This window comes from Mandrillus leucophaeus, unplaced genomic scaffold (assembly GCF_000951045.1).
Source record: "Mandrillus leucophaeus isolate KB7577 unplaced genomic scaffold, Mleu.le_1.0 Scaffold100, whole genome shotgun sequence".
NCBI classification, from domain to species: Eukaryota; Metazoa; Chordata; class Mammalia; order Primates; family Cercopithecidae; genus Mandrillus; species Mandrillus leucophaeus.
In genome coordinates this window covers 3583938-3601305 of record NW_012098099.1, presented here as the reverse complement: position 1 = coordinate 3601305, position 17368 = coordinate 3583938, and the positions used below count along the sequence as shown (strand labels likewise).

The 17368-nt window shown below is 38.6% G+C and overlaps 1 protein-coding gene across 3 annotated transcripts in view; it reads right to left on the bottom strand.

Moving 5' to 3' along the window:
- Positions 1-17368, bottom strand: part of AOAH (acyloxyacyl hydrolase (neutrophil)) — a 221139-nt gene that overhangs the window by 152368 nt on the left and 51403 nt on the right. For all 3 annotated transcript variants that reach the window (XM_011972914.1, XM_011972918.1, XM_011972925.1), the window contains one exon: positions 13050-13116. In XM_011972914.1, coding sequence (XP_011828304.1) covers positions 13050-13116 — 67 coding nt within the window. The remainder of the gene's footprint in view (positions 1-13049; positions 13117-17368) is intronic.

Below are 17368 nucleotides of genomic sequence, written 5' to 3'. Positions count from 1 at the left end.
TTCTTTGGGTTTCTTCCCAGCTCACATGACCACTTCGCTGTCTCCCTTTGCCCCTGGGGGTGGGCTCCTGGTAACTGTGTTGATATGCCATAGCTCCCAGCCAGTTGATTAGATCTCATTAAACTACTGTTTCAAGCAGGACCAATCTGATTCTTTCAAACATTTGGAATCGGTGTTAAAAATGTTTGGCTTCACCCTGGGCTACCCTCAGAATAAGAGAAGCTAGAGTGAGCTGGGATGGTGCTGTCGTAATTTCCTGCCATGTGAACTGAGTATCTGGAAAGCCAGTCTGCAGGATGGGTTCTGAGGGCAGAACTCAGAGGGTGCAGCGAGGCAGCTGGAGGAGAGCGCACTCCCTGGGTTCCTTTGGTTTACTGGTTCTATTTTCAGTCTCTTTCAGAGGCCTGGGTACTTTTCTGCCCTTCAGTCCCATGATCTGTGTGCTCTAGGCCTTATAATAAATCCACTCCAACCTCTCCCCACCCAACTATTATAACAACTACTTGTACAATCACTGCAATGACTAACACCTCTCTTCTCCCCCGAGCCTCCTCCTTTTTCCCTTTCATCTTGTGATTGAAAGCAGCAGCAGCTTACACATGTGCCAGCCCTTGAGCACCCCTGGGTTAGCACTGGAGTGCATGGCCCCTTTTAATCCCTGGCCTGAATGTGAGTCACTGAATCTGCTTGCTCCTTGCACTCTCCTCTCTGCTTTTTTTCCCTGATGCCCATTTCCCAGACTCAATTAGGCTGTCTGCTCTGCCAAAGGAATTTTACACCTGGGCATGCAGAATAACAAATGGAATTTAGAATGATAAAAAGCAAAGAAAAGAAAACAGAACAGAAAAACACTCTTGATTTTTACTTTGTGAGTAAGCAGCAGTTATAATGGTTGCTAAACATCAAAATATCCTTAAAAATCTCTAAAAATCTTATCTTGGGACCACTACACCTCCAAACACTGGGAGGTGCCTTGAGCGTTTATTTCTATCATGCACCTTCCAGTAGAAAGAACGACCCTGTGTTAATGAAAATGTACCTTATCAAAGCCCGTCACAGAAAGGGGGGGGCCACCTTGGAAATCTCCAAATATTTTGAGGAAAACCAACATGTGAAAACAGGCTGGAACCATGGCCACTCAAATTTCATTCCAGCTGAATGCGGCAAACAGTGTGGCTGGCAAAATCGTTTGTCAACCTTTTGTGAAAACCTGAGTTAAGAGGGAAATGCAGAGTTCATCATGAAAGTCACCTGCTTAGCCCCAGGGTCCCTTCAAGGGAAGTCAGGGGGTAAGACTGCAACTAAGAGTATCAAAGACACCATCCCTGTTAAGCAGTGAAGCAGGCTGCTTGTTGCAGATAAAGTCCATTACCAAACTAATGTCTACCAGGGGTCAGTAAATCAGGAGAGAATGGCTGTTTTCACACATCTGTTCTCAACTTAATTGTTCATTTATTTAACTGATGACTGCTGTCTTTATGGGGGTCTGGTAGTTAGTGGACTCAAGAGAGTGATAAATAGGGCTTTGGTTAATCTTTGTTTTTAACCTAAGGCCAGTATCCCATCTGTGGCAATCCAGGACTAGCAGAGCCAACTCATCACGTGATATACAAGACCTATTCTCTTTTCCCTCCCTAATAGGGCACAACTTCAAGTAAGTGAACTTGAATGTGAGAGTGGAGATGTGGACCACTCAGAGAGCGAGGCTGGCCATCTCTGAACTGGGGAGTAGAAGAGGGGAACTGGACATGTGGTGTCCCTCTAGGTCCTCTAAGATAGAGATTCATCATCAAAAAGACATAAAGTGACAAGTACTCCTTTGGATGAAAAGAGAAAATGCTGAACTCCATACATTCACAGAAATTTAAAACCATTAGAATGTGCAAGATGCATAAGAAGTGGCAGTATGGTGTGTGTACTCTTGCTCAGCCTTGGGACAGAAGGCCTAGACTAAGCATCATTTACTGAATCTTCAAGCAGTCTGCAAACTCATAGGAACCATTCCCACCTTTTCTTTCTCCTAGAGCAACAGATAAAGCCAAGAGAGTCACATTTTTCATTTTTTTTTTTTTTTTTTTTTTGAGACGGAGTCTCACTGTGTCTCCCAGGCTGGAGTGCAGTGGCGTGATCTCGGCTCACTGCAAGCTCCGCCTCCCGGGTTCACGCCATTCTCCCGCCTCAGCCTCCCAAGTAGCTGAGACTACAGGCACCCGGCTAGTTTTTTGTATTTTTAGTAGAGACGGGGTTTCACCATGTTAGCCAGGATAGTCTCGATCTCCTGACCTCGTGATCCACCTGCCTCGGACTTTTTCTTTTGAGCAGTTTTAGGTTTACAGTGAGATTGACAGGAAAGTACAGAGATGTCCCATTGACCTCCCACCCCCACACATGCATAGGCTCCCCTATTATCAATATCTGCCACCAGTAATCTCTTAAAATTGATAAACCTGCACTGACACATTATTATCGTCCAAAGTGTTTAGTTCACTTTAAGGCTCACTCTTGGTGTTGTATACTCTACAGGTTTGGACAAATGCATAATGACTGGTCTTCACCATTAGAGTATCATACAGATTAGATTACCACTGCCCTAAAAATCCTCTGTCTTACGCCTATTTGTCTCTCTCTCCATCCTAACCCCTGGTAACCACTGATATTTTTGTAGTCTCCATAGTTTTGCCTTTTCCAGAATGTCACATAGTTGGAATCATACAGTGTGTAGCCTTTTCAGATTGGTTCTTCTCACTCAGTAATATGCATTTAAGTTTACTCCATGTCTTTGTATGACGTGAGAGCTCATTTCCTTTTACTGCTGAATGATATTTCATTGTATGGTTGTACCACAATTTGTTTATATGATTGGACATTGTGGCTGCTTTTAGTCTTTGACGATTGTGAATAATGCTACTATAAATATTCTTGTGCAAGTTTTTGTGTGGACATAAGTTTTCCACTCAATTGGGTAAATACCCAGTGGTATGTATCCTGGCTTGTATGGTGAGACTCTATTTTGTTTTATAAGAAACTATCAATTTTTTTTCAGTTTTTAAAAAATTTTACCTATTCTATGTATAGTAGTATCTCATTGTTTTAATTTGCAATCCTGTAACAGCGTATAATGTTGAGCTTCTTTTCATAAGTTTATTTGTTATCTGTATATCTTTTTAAGCGAGGTGTCGTTTAAGGTCTTTAATTTTAGGTTCATTTTTTTTAAACTGGGTTGCTTGTAATTGTTGTGTTTTAAGAGTTATTTTATGTATATATTTTGGATAACAGATGTTTATTAAATATATACTTTGCAAATAGTTTCTCTGAGTCTATTTATTTGTACGACGTAAAAAGTTATCACAAAACCCAAGGTCAACTAGATTTCCTCCTACACTTTTAGGAGTTTTGTAGTTTTGTTTTTAAAATTTATGTCTCTGATCCATTTTGAGTTCATTTTTGTGAAGGATGTAAGGTCTGTGTCTGGATTCATTTTGTTTTGCATGTAGATGTCCATTTGTTCCAACACCATCTGTTGAAATGACTATCTTTTTTAAAAATCATATTGCCTTTGCTCCTTTGTCAAAGGTCAGTTTACTATATTTATGTGGGTCTATTTCTGGGTTCTCTATTCTGTTCCATTGATTATTGGTCTATTCTTTCACCAATACCCCACTGTCTTGATTACTATAGCTTTGTAGTAAGCCTGAGTTCAAGTAGTATCAGTCCTCCAACTTTGTTCTTCTCCTTCAATATTGTGTTGACCATTCTTGATCTTTTGCCTCTCCATATAAACTTTAGAATCAATGTGTCAATATCTATAAAATAATTTGCTGGGATTCAGATTGAGATTGCATTGAATCTACATGTGTTAAGCTGTTTTTCACTGCCATAAACAAATACTTGAGGTTGGGCAATTTATAAAGAAAAGAGGTTTACTTGGCTCACTGTTCTGCAGGCTGTACAAGCATGACTCCAGCATCTCCTTCGAGTGAGACCTCAGGAAGCTTTCAATCATGGTGGAAGGAAAAGGGCGAGTGAGAAGTATCACATGAAGAATGAAGAGAGCAGGAGTGAGAGAGTGCAGGAGAAAGTACCACACTCTTTTAAACAACCAAATCTCATGTGAACTCAGAGTGTGAACTCACACATTACCAAGGGGATGACACTAAACCCTTCATGAGGAATCTGCTCCCATGATCTAATACCTCCTACTGGGCCCTACCTCCAACATGAGAAGTCACATTTCAACATGAGATATGGAGGGGACAAACATCCGAACAGTATCACTACAGATCAAATTGGGAAGAACTGACATCTTGACAATACTGATTCCCTCTATTCATGAACATGGAATATCTTTTCATTTATCTAGTCATTTAATTTATTTCAATAAAGTGTTGTAGTTTTCCTCATAAAGATCTTGCACATATTTTGTTAGATTTACATATAAGGCTTTTATTTCTAGAGGCGATAATGTAAATGGTGTCATGTGTTTAATTTCAAATTCCACTTGTTCATTGTTGATATATAGGAAAGTGATTCACTTTGTATATTAACTTTGTGTCCTGCAACCTTGCTATAATTGCTTATTAGTTCTAGAATTTTTTTTTTTTTGCCGATTCTTTTGGATTTTCCACATAGACAGTCAAGTCACCCGAGAACAAAGTTAGTTTTATTTCTTTCTTCTTGATCAGTAGACTTTTTATTTCCTCTGCCTCTTATTACATTAGCTAGGACTTTCAGTACAATGTTGAAAAGAATGGTAAGAGGAGCATCCTTGCCTTGTTCCTCATCTTAGTGGGAAAGCTTTTAGTTCTCAGCAGGAAGTATGATGTTCATTGTAGTCTTTTTGTAGATATTCTTTATCCAGTTGAGAAAGTTTCTCTCTAGTTATTTCTAGTTTACTGAGAGTTATTTTAAAATCACAAATGAGTATTGAATTTTGTTAAATTTTTCTCTGTGTCTATTAATATAATCATGAGATTTTTCTTTTTGAGCCTGTTGATATGATGGACTACAATATTTGATTTTTGAATGTTGAACCAGTCTTGTATATTCGAGATAAATCTCACTAGTTGTAGTGTATAATTCTTTTTATACATTTTTTATTTAATTTCCTAACATTTTGCTGAGGATTTTAAAATCAATATTCATGAGAGATATTGGTCTGTAGTTTTCTTTTCTTGTAATGTCTTTGTCCGGTTTTGGTATTAGGATGTTGCTGACCTCATAGAATGAGTTACGAAGTGTTCTCTTAGCTTCTATCTTCTGAAATAGATTATAGAGACCTGGTATACTTTCTGCCCCAAATATTTGGTAGAATCTACCAGTGAATCTATCAGGGCTTCATGTTTTTTGTTTTGGAAGATTATTAAATATTGATCCAATTTCTTTAATAGATATAGGCCTATTCAGATTGTCTATTTCCTCTTATGTGTTTTGGCAGTTTGTGTCTTTCAAGTAATTGGCCCATTTCCCCTAGATTATCATATGTGTGGCATAGAATTATTCATAATATTTCTTGATTATCTTTTTAATGTCTTTGGAATTTGTAGTGATGTCCTCTTTTTCATTTCTGATATCAGTAGTTTGTGTTATCTCTCTTTTCCTTAGTTGGTCTGGCTAGAGGCTTATCAATTTTATTGATATTTTCAAAAAACCTAGCTTTTGGTTTAATTTTCTCTATTGATTTCCTGTGTTCAATGTCGTCGTTTTCTGCTCAAATTTTTCTTATTTATCTTCTGTTTATTTTGGATTTACTTTGCTCTTCTTTTTCTAGTTTCTTAAGGTAGAAGCTTAGATGACTCATTTTAGGTTTTTCTTTTTTTCCTAATATAGTCATTCAATGCTACAAATTTCTCTCTAAGCACTGCTTTCACTTCATCACACGAATTTTGATAAGTTTCATTTTCAATTTTATTTAGTTCAAAATACCTTAAAATTTCTTTTGAGATTTCTTAGGTTCATATGTTATTTAGAAGTGTTTAATCTCCATGTATTTTGTGATTTCTAGTTATCTTTCTTTTATTGATTTCTAGTTTAATACCAACGTTGTCTGACAGCAGACATTGTATAATTTCCATTCTTTTAAATTAAAATGTGTTTTATGTCTCAGAATGTAACGTATCTTGGTGAATGTTTCATGTGAACTTGAGAAGAATGTGTATTCTGCTGTTGTTGGATGAAACAGTCCTTAGATGTCAATTACATCTGGTTGATTGATAGTGTTGTTGAGTTCAACTACAGTAGTCTCCCCTTATCTGAAGTTTTGATCTCCATGGTTTCAGTTATTTGTGGTCAGCTGTAGTCCAAAAGTATTAAATGAAAAACTCCAGAAAGAAACGACTCATACATTTTAAATTGCATGCTGCTTTCAGTAGGGTGATGAAATCTTGCACCATCCCACTTCATCTCACCTGGTATGTGAATTGTCCCTTTGTTCAGCATACCCATGCTCTATACACTACCTGCTTGTTAGTCACTCAGTAGCCTTTTCAGTTATCAGATTGATTGTCACTGTCTCACAGCGCTTATGTTCAACTAACCCTTATTTTACTGGATAACAGCCCCAAGGCACAAGGGTACTGTGCCTAATTTATAAATTAAACTCTGTCATAGACATGGCTGTATAGGAAAAAACATAGTATACATAGGATTTAGTACTTTTATCCATGGTTTCAGGCATCCACTGGTGGTCTTGGAACATATTTCTCACAGATAAGGGAAGATTACTACATGTGTTTACTGATTTTCTGTTGGCTGGAACTGTCCATTTCTGATAGAGGGATGTTGAAGTCTCCAACTACAATAGTGGATTCATCTATTTATCTTTGCAGTTCCATCAGTTTTTGCCTCACATATTTTGATGCTTTGTTTTTAGGTGCATACATATTAAGAATTTTTGTCTTATTGGAGAACTGACCCCTTTATCATTATGTAACTTTTATCCCTTTATCCCTGATAACTTTCCTTGCTTTGAAGTATGTTCTGTTTCAAATTAATATGGCTACTCTTTCTTTTGATTAATGTTAGCATGGTATAGCTTTCTCTGTCTCCTTTCACTCTATATTTATCTTTATATTTAAAGTGAGTTTCTTGTTCGACAGCAAATAATTGAGTCTAATTTTTTGATCCACTCTGAAAATTTCCGTTTCTTAGTTGGTACATTTAAACCATTAACAGTCAAAATGATTATTGATACAGTTAATACCTACCATATTTGTTACTGTTTTTTATTTGTTGCCCTTGTTCTTTGTTTTTATTTTTGTTTTCTACTCTTTTTCATTTCTCCCTTGCTCCCTCACTCCTACCATCAGAAACATGAGAGTTTGTGTGTGTGTGTGTGTGTGTATATGTGTGTGTGTGTGTGTGTGTTTCTAATAACTACTGTGAGAAATTAGTTGAACTCCTGGAGGCAAAATTCACAAAAGAGTGAGTGGGCACACCCCTATGACTTGGTTCCCCTGGAATTTTTAACACAAACTTGTCTACATCTAGCTCCAGCAATTTGTCTATTACAGTACAGATTATCTTTCTTTAATACTGGCTCCTGTGGCAATTTTTGCTCTGGAAAGTTGTGATTCTCTGTATCCACCTGTTTCTCCCCAGTTTTGGAGCAGCAGTTTGCCCAATAATTTTACTTATTTTGTTGTTCCTTTGTTTTTTTGGAGACAGAGTCTCCCTCTGTCACCCAGGCTGTAGTGCAATGGTGTTATCTCAGCTCACTGCAACCTTCGTCTCCTGTGTTCAAGCGATTCTCATGCCTCAGGTTCTAGAGTAGATGGGATTAGAGAGGTGCACCACCACCTCCGGCTAATTTTTGTATTTTTAGTAGAGATGGGGTTTCACTATGTTGGCCAAAGTGGTCTTAAACTCCTGGCCTCAAACCACCCGTCTTGGCCCCCAAAGTGTTGGGATTACAGGCATGAGCCACCACCGCCAGCCCTGATCTTACTTCTCTTAAAGATTGATGAAGTATTGTTGGTTTTTCAGTTTGTTCAGCTTTTTAACCTGTTGTTAGAAGAGTAGTGACTTTCAAACTTCATAATGTTGAGCCTATCACATTTTCATTTACTTCCTTTTACTACCTTTACAGCTACAGAAGTATATAGGAGTGCAGCATACAGGAAGGGGAGGGCTTCAACACTTTGGCATAGCCAGCAAATTGACTGCTTGAATTAGAATCATGGTAGAATTACAGTCAATGATGATGCCCATCATTATCGTCATAAATCTAAAGAGGAGCAAGGATGACAGAGCCTGTGGCGGGGTTAGGAGAATAGAGGCTTTTCCACTTGAAAGTGCGCATATTTAGACCTGTGACATTACTTTCAAAGGAGGTTTTATATATAAATTGTAGTCACAGAGATCCCCCAAAAGAACTGAGAGATCTTCTTCATATAACTTAATACTCTTATCTTGTTTCTAGGTCACATCCTTTATAGTGTACTATAAATTTAATCATTTCTATAAATCTTGTAATTATCTTGTGAATAACAGAATTATATTGCCCCCCCCACTTTTTTTTTTTAATGGAGTCTCTCTCTGTTGCCCAGGCTGGAGTGCAGCAGCGTGATTTCTGCTCATTGCAGCCTCCACCTCCTGGGTTCAAGCAAATCTTCTGCTTCAGCCTCCCGAGTAGCTGAGATTACAGGCACCCGCCACCATGCCTGGCTAATTTTTACAGTTTTAGTAAAGACGGGGTTTCACCGTGTTGATTAGGCTGGTCTCAAACTCCTGACCTCAAGTGATCCACCCGCCTAGGCCTCCCAAAGTGCTGGGATTACAGGTGTGAGTCACAGAGTGCAGTGGCTCTGCCCTGTATTTTTAATGCCTCTCCCAAAGCCATTACTTACATTTAAGGTATACCATAATTGTTATCAATTCTGTTTTGCCTTTTTTTCTTAAAACTGTTAGTAGTTTATGCCTGTCCTGATCTCAGAGAGCTCCTAGGCTTAGGACACAAGAACTTGTGATTTAGAAAGAAGCATAAATAGATACCAGGAAGCAACACTGCCAGACAGAGACCAGAGTCAGGCTTGCTGCAGGAATGGAGAGAGCAGTGGCGGTCTGGGCCACACAGAGGGGGACCCAGCTGTAGTCACTGGCTGGGATTGAGCTGCCTGCTGAAGCAGCTCCTCCCTGCATGACTCAGGTTCTTGGGGAAAACCCTGAGTTCTCAGGTATCCTTTTTTTTTTTTTAACATCTTGTGGCTCTGCCTGTGGGAAGGAAATGTAATTGCTGCATAATTAGTCCATGAATTATTGAGAACTGAGTGGTGTGAAATAATGAGGAAGGATGCCCTTTGGGTTAGAAACTACATTTAATATTGGAAGACTGATATTCAAGTAAAACTAAATCATGAGGTTGTCATTTTCAGGGTCTACGTCAATCTCAAGGTGCGTCTGATGGCTTAAAACAAGCTGTATGAAGAACATGCCCAATGAAGAAAAATTTCTATCAGCTCACAACTAATACACATAGTGGGAAATTATGGACAAACAAAACACATGGTGGACAGAACCACGAAGTGGGGATCAGACATCTGTCGTTTATTCATTTATTACATCTGTGGTTCTTCCAAAGTGGCCCACCTCATGCTAGCAAGAATGAGTCTCTTTATTAGAAAGAAAAATGTGATTCAGGCTGGAGTGCAATGGAGTCATCTCAGCTCACTGCAACCTGCGTCTTCAGGGTTCAAGCGATTCCCCTGCCTCAAGCTCCCGAGTAGCTGGCACTACAGGTGCGCGCCGCCACACCCGGCTATTTATTTTGTATTTTAGTAGAGACAGCGTTTCACCATTTTGGCCAGGATGGTCTCGATCTCCTGACCTTGTGATCTGCTCTCGTCAGCCTCCCAAAGTGCTGAGATTACAGGCGTGAGCCACAGCGCCCGGCCCGCTAGTCCCATTCTTTCTCCATACCTATGCCTGCTTGTCTCTTGTACAGTTCACATGCTGTACAGTTTGCATCTGCAGTGATGAGTACTGTGTCTGTCCTTTCTCTGATCCTTGTGCTTCACTTGTTCTCACACCACTCTATAGCCAGGTACAGAAGATCTAGTTGTGTCTGAATTGCCCCAGGCCACTTCTCGGTAACTCCCAGCACACTGCTCTTGGGAGCTGTTCTCTGGCACCCCCTTTTGGTCACTTGCATGTACTGCCCTCTTTGAGTTCTGGGACTTTTCAGTTTGCTAATCTGGTTCCCTGATCTAGGCTCCTACTAGGTGTATAAGTAGATTCATCGAATAGACAAAAAGGGTTTTTTTTTTTTTCTGTCTTCATGCTTTTAAAAAACTTTCCTCACAGCAGTCTAGTCACGGCTCATCTGTAATCATACTTTTTTTTAAAAAATTATTATTTCAACAAACACTTATTGAAGACTTTCTATGCTTAAGTATTGCACCTACGCCTGGAGATACAAAGCTCTCTCCTTTCCCCCCCAACCCTTCCTACCTCTTTTTCTTACTTTCTTTTGTACTTTCATAAACCTATAGTCAGTATTTTGCTAAGTACCTGCAGATAGATGCAAAGATGAATAAAATGTAGTCCTAGCCCTCAAAAGGTTTTCCATCTAGTTAGCAACTTAGAAAAGTAAATGGATAATTCAATTACAAACAGCTGTGGTAAATACCATGTTAAGGGTTTGCACAGGGTATTAGGAAAATGTGTGCACGCTCATGAATGTACATGTCTGTATGAGTGTGCTTGTGTGTGTACGTCTGTGTGCATGTGTGCATGTCTGTGGGTGTGCACGTGTTTGTGTGTGTGTTTGTGTATGTGTGTGTGCCTGTTTGCCTGTGTGTGTGGGAGTGGGTTCATAAGATTTATTTGGGGTAGAGGTAGGGGGTAGAGCTTTTGGATGTGCCAAACTGAGTGAACATCTCATACAAAGATCCTGAGGCAGAAACCTCCTGGTGTGTGGAGAGACTACAAGTGGTTTGGAGTGTAGTGTGCTATGGAGTGGCAAGGGGTGAGTCTGGAAATGCCCTCAGAAACCAGTTCCTGATGAGCCTTGTGTATGGGGCTAGGAGTCCTGCAGAGGATGTGAAGACTTCGAAGAATTTTACATTCAGGGAGTACTATAGTTGGGTTTGCATTAAAACATACTAGTCTAGCAATAATGTAGATTATGAAACGGCAGGACAAAGGGCAAGTTTGTAGGCCTGGAATCCAGTTAGGAGGCACTGCCAATAACAGTGGCACTAGCTAAGAATAAAGGGTCCCTGCCTTCCAAACACAGCCCAGGGGTTATGAAAAATTGTTTGCCATAACAGAGTGAGATCGCTATTAAGAGAGACAGGTGCACAGTACAACAGATCACTGATGACCTCCCTGCCTGTATGATTTCAAGTTCCTTCTGTCTTTAAAATTTTGTGACTCTAGGCTACCTGTTGTAGAGGGGAATGCTGTCCTTTGAACACCTCTGCTGTAAGGCTAATGGCCCCTTGAAGAGGAATCATGTAAGAATGTTCCTAGGAACCAATCCAAATGCCCATCAATGATAGACTGCATAAAGAAAATGTGGCACATATACACCATGGAATACTATGCAGCCATAAAAAGGATGAGTGCATGTCCTTTGCAGGGACATGGATGAAGCTGGAAACCATTGTTCTCAGCAAACTATCACAAGATCAGAAAACCAAACACCGCATGTTCTTACTCATAGGTGGGAGTTGAACAACGCGAACACATGGACACAGAGAGGGGAACATCACACACCAGGCTCTTTTAGAGGGTGGGGGAAATGGGAGGGAGAGCATTAGATGACGGGTTGCAGCAAAACCACATGGCACATGTATACCTATGTAACAAACCTGCACATTCATCACATGTATCCCAGAACTTAAAGTTAAAAAAAATAGAACGTTCCTAAGAGCACTGTTCACAAGAGTTAAAACCAGAAAGCAATTAAACATATAATTTATGTATAATAAATTATAAAATGTTTATAATAATATGTATTATATAATAATGAATGATTTCTATTTGTATATTTTATATATAATACAACTATAGAAAAACCTCCATAATTTTTTTATAGAAAGCAGAAGAAGAATGAACATGGAATTTAGGATGATGCTCACTTGGGTGGGAAAAGCCTGAGAATAAAGGGGAGGGACCACAGGGGCAAAGAAAGTTATTGTCAAGGTCCTAGACTTTGTTTTGGGTGGTGGGTTCAGGAGCTTATTTCAGTACTCAAAGTAACTAAATAAGAATATAGTAAGCGTAAGACAGCTATTTATGGATCATTGATGAGAGAGTGCCATGAACTGAGAAACAGGGTTTATTTGATTCAGTTTCCTGAGTTCAAAAAAAGAAAAACAGTAGCCGGGCATGGTGGTTCATGCCTGTAATCTCAGCACTTTGAGAGGCCAAGGTGGCTGGATCATGAGGTCAAGAGTTTGAGACCAGCCTAGCCAACATGGTGAAACCCCATCTCTACTAAAAATACAAAAATTATATGGGTGTAGTGGCGCATGCCTTTAATCCCAGCCTCTTAGGAGGCTGAGGCAGGAGAATTGCTTGAACCTGGGAGGCGGAGGTTGCAGTGAGCCGAGATCACACCACTGCACTCCAGCCTGGGCTACAGAGCAAGACTCTGTCTCAGGAAAAAAAAAAAAAAAAAAGGAAAAAAAGAAAAACAGTAAAAGAAAAAGCAGACCGTGATAATGCGAGGAGCGAAGGCTGGGAGTAGGGAGGTGGAGAGAAGCCAGGAAACCAGCGAAGTGGGAAGAGAAGATGTGGCCTGGGAACCCGGGGAGAAGTGGGAAGAGAAGATGTGGCCTGGGAACCCGGGGAGGCAGAGAGAGCTCAGGAGAAAGGTTCAATCACCCAAGTACAGGTTGCCACACTGTAATTCAAGGGGAGCCTTGCGTAGAGTGACGAAGGATCCAAATCAGATTCCAGTTTTCCACTATTACTAAGAGCTGGAATAACAGCTCGAGCCCTGTCCAGTAAGCGCATCAAGCTGAACACAGAGCCTCCCACCTCCCAGTTTTCTTGTTCTTCCCATGTCCCAGCAATGGAATCAGAGTTATGTGTCATGGCATACTCACAGTTTTATGATGTCTGATCCAAACTTGTCAATGACTAAATAGCAGGTGGTTTTCAAGAACAGTTTTTCTAAAAAATAAAGAGGGAAATTGGATATATTTTTACTGCAATGAATTTAACACACCTTAATAATGACTATCTTTACTAGGAACTGAAGCTGAGTGATTAACTTATGATTAATTTGAATATTAAATTTTAAGGATTTGAAGGAAACGTTACAGCTACTGTATGCATTAAATATCACTTCTATCTCAGATTTATGTGAATGCCACCTAACCGTCCAGGTTAAAGATAAGCAATTTATTCTAAAAACACAGTTAAATGTTGGATTTTCCTTTTCTTTCTTTCTTTTTCTTTTTCTTTTTTTTCTATAGGGAATATCGGCTATGACTTCATTTGTTGAAGTTGAAAGAAATGAGACTTGCATTAAAGTCAATAATCTGAAACATAGCTCTGTTAGAAATGGTCTTTTCTGGTGTTTATTTGAAGGAAAATACTTCACTTGGGGTCCTTAGTTTTTGCTGTTATTATCCCAGAGATAAAAGGAGATGACAGTTATAGGTGATCCTGCACTGCCACCTTCATCATAGGACACAGATACACTCCACACACATATGCCTACTAACAACATAATCTCCCCCCACCTCCTATGAGAGCACATGAATGTTTTGTGAGTTCGTCCTTCCCACAGTGAAACCTGTTGGTCCTGTTTCTCCAGTTTGTGAGTCTATTGTGGAGCTCTGGCAATTCAACTGAGGATCTTAGCAGAGTTAGGGATGGATCAGTTGTCGTAGAAAGAGATAGAAAACCCTGATTGAGGAGAATCTATCTTGTCATGATGCGTCTCACATAGGGGGCCCAGACCTTGCTGGATGATGGAGTGGTGAAACAAGATAAATACGGCAATGCTCCCTGGTACTTCAATTTTGCTTAATGCTAAATAATGTTAAATATTATTTTTGTATTAATATAGATATATTATATGACTTTTTAGATAAAAAAGTATGAGACTTTAAATACACTATGCTCGGCTGGGTGCAGGGGCTCACGCCCGTAATCCCAGCACTTTGGGAGGGGTGGATCGCCAGAGGTCAGGAGTTTGAGACCAGCCTGGCCAACATAGTGAAACCCTATCTCTCCTAAAAATACAAAAAATTAGCTGGGTGTGGTGGCTGGCGCTTGTAATCTCAGCTACTCGGGAGGCTGAGGCAGGAGAACCTCTTGAACCCGGGAGGCGGAGGTTGCAGTGAGCCGAGATCGCACCATTGCACTCCAGCCTGGGCAACAAGAGTAAAACTCCATCTCAAATAAATAAATAAATAAATAAATAAATAAATAAATAAATAAATTGTGCTCTTGAAGTAGGCAATTAAAACTGTGTCCTCACATTACGAGTGACCTTACAGAAATAAAAAGGATTATAAGGGAATGTTATGAACAGGTGCATGGCAATAAATTAGGTAACTTAGATAAAATAAAAAATTCTTAGAAAGACACATAATGCCCAAATGGACTCAAGAATAAATAGACAATTTTAAGAAACATATAACAAGTAAAGAGATTGAATTAGTAATTTAAAACCTCCCACAAAAGAAAGCCTAAGATCAGACAGCTTCACCAGATAGGATTCACTGGCGAATCTACCAAAAAGTTACAGAATTAATAACAATTTATCAAGAACTCTACCAAAAAATGGAAGCAGAGTGACCATTTCTTAACTTATTTGTGAAGTTAATATTACCCTGATACTAATACCAGAAACCTTCCTCTGAAAGAATGTAGACCCGAACTTCTCATGAATATAACCACGAGGATCCTCAACAAAATACAAACAAATAAGATCCAGCTATACAGAAATTATACACCATGATCAGGTGGGATTTATCCCAGGAATGCAAAATTGGTTTAACATCTGAAAATCAGTTAACGTATTACTCCCATATCAACAACATAAAAAAAAACCTATATGATTATCCAATATAGGCAGAAGATATTTGACAAAATATAGCACTGCTTCATGATTTTATTAGGAATAAAAGGGAACTTCCTCAACTTAATAAAGGTTATCTACAAAAAACATGACAACTAACATGATATTTAGTGGTGAAAGTTTAAATACTGTCCCCTCAGTATCAGGAAAATATAAGAATATCTGCATTCACTACTTTTATTCAACATTATAAGTTCTAACTAGGAGAATTAGGCAAGAAAAAGAAATAAAAAGCATTCAGATTGGAAAGTAAAGAAGTAAAACTATCTTGTAGCTGATATCATCTTCTATGTAGAAAATCCTAAGGCATCTATTAAAAACTATAAGAACCAACAAATAAGTTCAGTAAGGTTGCAGGATACAAGATCAATACGCAAAACCAATTGTATTTCTATATAGCAGAAGTGAGCAAATAAAAACTGAAGTTAAGGAAAACAATTCCATTTACAGTAGCATCAAAAAGAACTAAATTCTTAGGAACAAACTTAACCAAAAAAAGTGCAAAATATATACTCTGAAAACTACGTGTTAAAAGAAGTTAAAGGAGACCTAAATAAATGGAAAGACATTGCATATTCATGAATTAGCAAACTTAATATTGCTAAGAAAGCAATTCTTCCCAAACTGATCCACAGATTCAATGCAATCTCTATGAAAGGCCTAGCTAACTTCTTTGCAGAAACTGAGCAGCAGATCCTAACATTCATACGAAAAGTCAAGCTACTCAGAACACCAAAACAATATTGAAAGAAAAGAACAAAGTTGGAGGACTGACATTTCCCAATTTCAAAGCTGGACAGCTACCGTAATCAAGATAGCATGGTATTAACGTAAAGACAGACATATGTATCAATGAAATAGAATCAATAGTTCAGAAACAAACCCTAACATTTAGTCAAATGATTTTCAGCAAAAGTGCAAAGACCATTTCATTGGAGGAATTTAACAAATGGTGCTGGGACAACTGGATAGCTACAGGCAAAAGAATGAATTTGGACACTTACTTCACACCATATACAAAAATTAACTCAAAATGGGTCAAAGACCTAAATGTAAGAGTGAAAACTGTAAAATTCCTACAAGAAAACATTGGCATAAATCTTAGTGACTTTGGGTTAGGCAATGTTTTCTTAGATATGACACCAAAAGCACAAGCAAAAGAAGAAAAAAAACCAGACAAACTTGACTTCATTAAAATAAAAATAAGTTTTGTGCTTCGTAGAACACCAACAAGAAAGTAAAAAGACAACCCACAGAACGGGAGAAAAATTTTGCCAATCATATACCAAATGGCCTATCACAGTACTAGAATATATAAAGGACTATTACAACTCAATAATGAAAAGACAAATAGTCCAATTAAAATATGTACAAAGAATCTGAATAGACGGTTTTCCAAAGAAGATATACCAATGTCCAAAAGCCACATGAAAAGATACTCAACGTCATTAGCTACCAAGGAAATGCAATTCAAAGCCAAAATGACATACAACTTCATATCCACTATAATGTGCTATAATAAAAGAGAGAATAGTATGTGTTGGTGAGGATGTGGAGAAATCAGAAAGCTTGTACAATGCTGATGGGAATGTAAACTGGTGCAGCCAGTTTGTAACCAGCCTATCAGCTCCTCAGACTATTTGACATAGAGTTACTATGTGATCCAGCATATATGTGTGTATATATGTATGTATATACACCATATATATATGTATGTGTGTATATATATGGTAGAACCAAAAACATGTGTCCACACAGAAACGTGTACACAAATATTTATAGCAGTATTTTGCATAACAGCCAAGAAATGCAAACTGCTCAAATATCCATCAGCTAATAGAGAAACAAACGTGGTATACCCATACAATGGAATATTATTCAACCATGAAAAGTAATAAAGTTATGATACATGCTACAACATAGGGAATCTCTAAAACACTATGCTAAGGGAAAGAAATCAGTCACACAAGACCAGATATTGTATGATTCCATTTATATGAAATGCCCAAAACAGGCAAAGTCATAGACACAGAAAGTAGATTAGTGTTTGCTTAAGGCTGGAAAGAGTGAGTGTTTGGGGGATGCTAAAAGGCATGTCATTTCTTTCTGGTGTAACAAAAATGTTCTAAAATTGATTGTGATGATTGATTAACACGCACCTCTATGACTATACTGAAAGTCACTAAATTGTACGTTTTAAATGAGTGAACTGTATAGTATGTGAATTGTAGCTTAATAAAAGTGTTTAAAAACAGATTCCCTCTCCCTTGGGCTCCTTTTTAGGGGTGCTACTGTGGAGAGGGTCAAGAAGCTCTGATGTCATAGTATACT